At 37.6% G+C, this 5,809-nt stretch overlaps 1 protein-coding gene across 1 annotated transcript; it reads right to left on the bottom strand.

Moving 5' to 3' along the window:
• Positions 1-34: 34 nt before the first annotated feature.
• Positions 35-1,636, bottom strand: LOC114240744 (uncharacterized). Its single transcript, XM_028171403.2, has 2 exons — positions 1,227-1,636; positions 35-318 (listed from the first exon to the last, which is right to left on the bottom strand). The coding sequence occupies exons 1-2, from the start codon at positions 1,455-1,457 to the stop codon at positions 52-54; spliced, it is 498 nt and encodes a 165-aa protein (XP_028027204.2). The 5' UTR covers positions 1,458-1,636; the 3' UTR covers positions 35-51.
• Positions 1,637-5,809: the final 4,173 nt, after the last annotated feature.

The following is a 5,809-nucleotide window of genomic DNA, read 5'->3' on the forward strand; positions in this document are numbered from 1 at the left end:
TCCATAGCACATGTTTCGCTTAGCCTCACTTTTTTCATTGTCTGTTCCTAGTCAATCTATACCGAGATCTGGCTTGAAAATATTCTGTTTGGCCACTTTACTAAAATTTCCTGGATCAAATACAGAATGCGTTTGAATTCTCTCTGGATTCAGAAGTAAAGGAGAATTCGACTTCCATCCAAAATCCTTTGTTTCCACAGTGTTCGCAAGGGCTTCAAGTATTTCCATTTGCCCTTCAAGCTTAGGTAGCTCTTGAGAAAACTTTGATAGTTTGATTTCTAAGTCTTCATAATTGTTTTTCATCAAAGACAAATTTCTCTGAAACGATAAAGTAGAAAGAAATCTCACATTATATTATAATACTTGTAAACAAAATTCAAACGTTTCTATGACCTAAGCTAAGCCTAATCTTCAATACTGTATTGTTGTTTAATTTACGGGGTTTGTTGCGATAAAGTGTGAATTCCTTGTCACGTTTACTTTCATTTTAAAACGGCCGTCTGGTGTAGTGGTAAGTGACATGGTCACTACACAAGGGGGTCGCGGGTTCGAATCCCGCCAAGGGAAGATATTTCTATGATAAATGTAAATGTATTTTCCAGGGTTATGGATGTATATTAAATATGTGTATGTGTATAATAAAAATCTTACATTTATTTCCGTTATCTGGTACCTGTAACACAAGTTCTTTACGAACTTATCACGGGACCAGTTAACGTGGCGTGACTGTTAGTAAATATTTATTTATATTTACATTTATTTATATTTATTTGTAGAAATAAATTGTTCAGTAAATCTCGCGTTACGGTTTCAAAGGTTAAAAGGAAAAAAAGGTAACGCTTTACCCAATACTATTAAGACTTTGACCTATTGAGTCGTAGGTACTACCACGAGTACTAATTGTACTAATAATTGACCTATATATTGAGCCGTCTATCTTATATAGGATAGACGGCGTGCAGATTGCGGTTCCTCTACCAGGTGAGTTCTTCTGTTTATAAGCAATAAAAATATCGCCAAATCCCAAGTTTGAATCCGGATATAGCTATTTCGTCGGTGTTTCTGGATGTAATCGACAAAGTAAATCCTTTATTCACGAGTAATTATTCTTAGGCTATCGTTTATTTATTGACTGTGTAAATCGGTAAAGTGTAGAAGAATATTTCGGGGAAAGTAGAATTTACAAAAAATTACGTGTATAAAAAGAATTATGTGATTATAATTACCGAAATATCGTTAATGTTCCTGGTGATTCCGTTAAGATCACATTTTGTGTTGCACGTGTGACAGTGGTATTCCAACATCAGATAGATTACGCTTAGCAGACAGCACATGATCATGAAACTATAAAATCCACTTAGAAATGACCATGGTTTAGTAGTTCGTGGGTTATAATCTGCTGTAGAGTTGTTCTGGGATTGATAGCGGCCCCTACGATTTCGCCGAGCACGGTCCATTGTTCTTTTTTCCAAATGGTATTCAGTTATTTCAATAATGCATTAATTGCAGTGCCTTTCCGGTTTTTTTTACAATTTTTTCATTTTATTATTTTGTGTTTTATTTTGATAACATTTTAGTGCTTGGAATGTGCTTGGAATTTCAACAAGTGTGTCAAATGAATTATTCAATTTCTTTTTTTTTTCTGCATTTTAATGACAGCTGTATAAACATTAAGGCTAAGGTTTGTTTTAAAATATTTATAACAGAGATTTCGTTTAATAAGAAAGTAGTAAAACTATTAAATAATAATTAGCGACCTAAAGAACGTTTTTTTCTTTAATTAATTTTTAATAATATTTGTTGCTAAATAATAAAATTCTTTAGCGAGACTTACATACATTGTTAAAAGTGACATCTAGGAATCACCAGCTCAACTAAAACCGAACAAGTGAAACGTTTTACGAAACATGGAAACTTTTGAAACAAGCCTTTTCAATTGCACTCTCGTCTTTACTAGATGTCACTAGTAGTTCAATTCCAAGTGTTGAAAACAACTTTTATACACACCACGGTGTTTCCCGAGCGCTATGACATGTCCTTCTTCAAACGAGGCTTGTGGAGAGTATTAAGCGGTAGGCAGCGGCTTGGCTCTGCCCCTGGCATTGCTGAAGTCCATGGGCGACGGTAACCACTCACCATCAGATGGGCCGTATGCTCGTCTGCCTACAAAAGCCAATAAAAAAAACATTCGTACATATTATTTATTACAGTAGTTGAAAGACACGAATCCAATCCCCCCTTTCCATGTCCTGCCTGACTGAGGTGTCTCAGACAGCAAAATATACTCACTATTCTTCGAGCACATTCTCTGCATCGAGAAGTTAATGAATATCTGTATAGGCTGTCCAAGCCACAGAAGTAATATCAAGGTCCAAACCATGAACCACTTCATGCTGTCTTTTCTCCTTGGGGCAATTTTTAATTCATTAGGTCATTCATTCTTTAGGGTAATCGCAGTAGATCTAATAATCGATTTTGTTCTATTTTTTCGCGAAATCCATCTCAGATCGACATTCCTGAGACTGCCCTAATGTACTTTGGCGTTAGTAGGTAATTTTTGTAACTTATTTTCTGTTGGCATTGTTAAACCATTCTCTCTCCTCTAATTATAAACTTTTTAGATTTTGCTTTTACTTAATAACCACAAATAAATAGGTACTTTGGATATAAAAAAAACCAATCGTTACCATTTGGAAACAAATATTTTCGAACTTTTTTGAAATTTTTGAAATTATATTCTTATAGCACACTTTAATTTTGGGACTGGACAGTCCACAGATTTTGTGAGCGGACTGCGGACCCAAGGATGATATTTAGGACCCTAACTCTCCCACCCAGCACTCTCGCTCAAGCATCCGACACCCCTTCGGGTTAGGTCGAGGGCGGGGTAAGGGGGTTACCGCGAGTACAGTACCATGTACATTCTTTATTATCAGTAAGATATTGTTATGTGTTAAACATCGCGTAGTGGTCTTTGACGAGTCCGACATGATTTTTTTTTTATTTATTGCTTAGATGGGTGGACGAACTCACAGCCCACCTGGTGTTAAGTGGTCACTGGAGCCCATAGACATCTACAACGTAAATGCGACATCCACCTTGAGATCTAAGTTCTAAGGTCTCAGTATAGTTACAACGGCTGCCCCACCCTTCAAGCTGAAACGCATTACTGCTTCACGGCAGAAATAGGCAGGGTGGTGGTACCTACCCGTGCGGACTCACAAGAGGTCCTACCACCAGTACCGTTACTAGGATCCCTGTGCCTGTCCCTATTGTTAATAACAGTGCTAGTTGGTCGAGTGGATCCATAAGATCGTACGCTCCACATATTGTGAGCTTTGCGATTGTGGAAAACGTAGATAATACTTGTCGTTTCTGTGGTCGTTCCTATCTTGTTATGAACATTAACACTTAATAAAATTGTTGTTTCATTACAGTTTTTTGTTAAAATTATTGCGCAAACATGTTATTATTGGATGCGTCATCTCGAATCGAATAAAATTAATAAATTGTTCAACAACAATATAAGTCCTGCCGCATATTTCAGTCCGGCATAGCGCCGGTGCCGGCTGGTATACATGTTATAGGTATACTAGAAGAACATCTCATACTAAAGGAGGCCGGCTTCTTGTATTGCATCGTTAAACTTTCGCAATGCTCAAGTGAGAAAAAACATAAAAACCCATCGTAAGGTACCTATAGACAATAATATATTGCAACTAGGACTTAGAAATTTGGGTTATGAGAGCAAAGTGCAGATAATGCTACTACAGACGAGTGGAAGAACGTAGTTGGAGGACTAGGGTGGAGCTCTAGGCGTCCAAAATATATTTCTATTTAAGCAAGATAGGTGAGCCAACGGTCATCAGTCATGCTGAGTTTAATCATCTGCCTAATAAGAGTTTTGTGTTTCAATACCAACTGTGGACGCAGATTGTCTTATAATACAATGCGATAGCCGGACCGGTGCAACAGTAGAGTATGCGGCCGGACTGACATCTTAATCTTGCGATTCAGTATTATGAAACGTTGATATGACCACACGACAGTGTTTTTCGTCATGTACCGTTTAGTCAGCACCGGTCACCGAACTGGCCGAACCCGTCTCTTGCGACGAAGGGCTCGACGAGTAAATTAACCCATAGACACCGCCCACTGAGTTTCTTGCCGGATCTTCTCAGTGGGTCGCGTTTCCGATCCTGTGGTAGATTTTGCGAAGCACTGCTCTTGCTAGGGCCAGTGTTAGCAACACTCCGGTTTGAGCCCCATGAGCTCACCCACACACACATTAGGGTGAAGCTGAAGTAACCTCTCAAGGCTATTAGCTAGGAAAAAAAAAAGAATGACCAGACGTCGTAGTATCTGGGAATACGGATCAAAGCAATCCTCCACAGAGCAAAGGATTTAGATATTGTGTCTTCGATCAAATAGTAGTAATATTTATGATTGCAAGAATGTGCAGCTGCGTAACTTTTTTATTAATTGCTAAGATGCTCCAACCCTTGACACCGATACACGTAATTGCTTCACGGCAATAATAGGCAGAGCGGTGGTCTGGTGGTATCAACCCTGTACAAACTCACAAGACGCCCACTAGTAGGTAATTACGCAAATTATATTTTTTTCGGGTTTGATTTTTATTAGACGATGTTATTCCTTCACTTGTCATTCAAGTCATTCGTGAACATTTGTTTTTATAAGTTACGTATTTCATCAGAAAAATTGGTACCCGCCTGCGCGATTCTAGCACCGGTGCATCGTTATATCCGAATGCACCGAGTCACCGAGCGTCTTATTTCGCAGACCACGACGACTACAAAATATATAAACTGAAGTTAGTACTCGTTGCGAAGTCAACTTTCAGAGGGATAGTGCTCTGACTGTTTCTGCCGTGAAGCTTATTAAAGTACACTGGGAAATATGGGTAATAGATGCTATAATTGTGTTGTAACAATTGAAATAGATCAAATAGTTCTTGAATTGTTAGTAATTTTTTTTTTTATTCAATAAAGCGTATAGGTCGTATTAACCATAAAATCTTTATCCACCTGAATGTAATAAAATTTCAAACATCCACAATTCACTGCCTTGCCAGGGACCGCGCAGTGACGCCATATCGCGGAGACGGTGAAAGAGAAGGATAGTACTGCTAACCCCTTCGCACTTATTGTACTCCATACTTGGTTTTCGTTTTACATTTCGACCTGTATGTAGTGTTGGGAATCGGTCGATAAATGTGAGACTATTAATAAATTCAAAATGTTTTATAATTATTATTTTTATTGCTCTTGTAGGCAGACGAGCATACGGCCCATCTGGTTGCTGGTGGTTACCGTCGCCCATCGACTACAGCAATGCCAGGGGCAGAGACAAGCCGCTGCCTACCGCTATAATTAAATTTATGTTTTTATTTTATTAATTGCGTAGTACTTAATTTTTATTATTTAACTACTGCAACTTCGCTGACAAAATTCATCAAGCTCAACCACCGCCGCTTACCAACTCCATTATTTATATAAAAAAATGTTTTTATTAATTAAAAAAAAAATCTTATTTAAACACGCTTACAAAAAGTACGTAATGCATTTTTTTTTTTTGTATTCTGTATAATATAGTATAATATTTTGCGTGTGTTTTGTTCGACGGCGAATATGATATTAAAGATAACAAATTTGAAAAATAAATATGTATAAAAGAAACATTTCCTATCAATGGAACCATTTAAAATTTGAAATATTCAATTGGTGATGTTGAAGTCTCGATAAGTTCATGAAGGCTATATCGATAACATGTCTCTCGTAACTATAGC

The sequence above is a fragment of the Bombyx mandarina genome, chromosome 17, assembly GCF_030267445.1.
Source record: "Bombyx mandarina strain Sakado chromosome 17, ASM3026744v2".
Taxonomy (NCBI): domain Eukaryota; kingdom Metazoa; phylum Arthropoda; class Insecta; order Lepidoptera; family Bombycidae; genus Bombyx; species Bombyx mandarina.

Coding starts and splice junctions, on each gene's coding strand:
- LOC114240744 (XM_028171403.2), bottom strand. CDS start 1,457: ATGGACCGTGCTCGGCGAAATCGTAGGGGCCGCTATCAATCCCAGAAC. Junction 319..1,226: donor GGAACATTAACGATATTTCG/GTAATTATAATC, acceptor TTATCGTTTCAG/AGAAATTTGTCTTTGATGAA.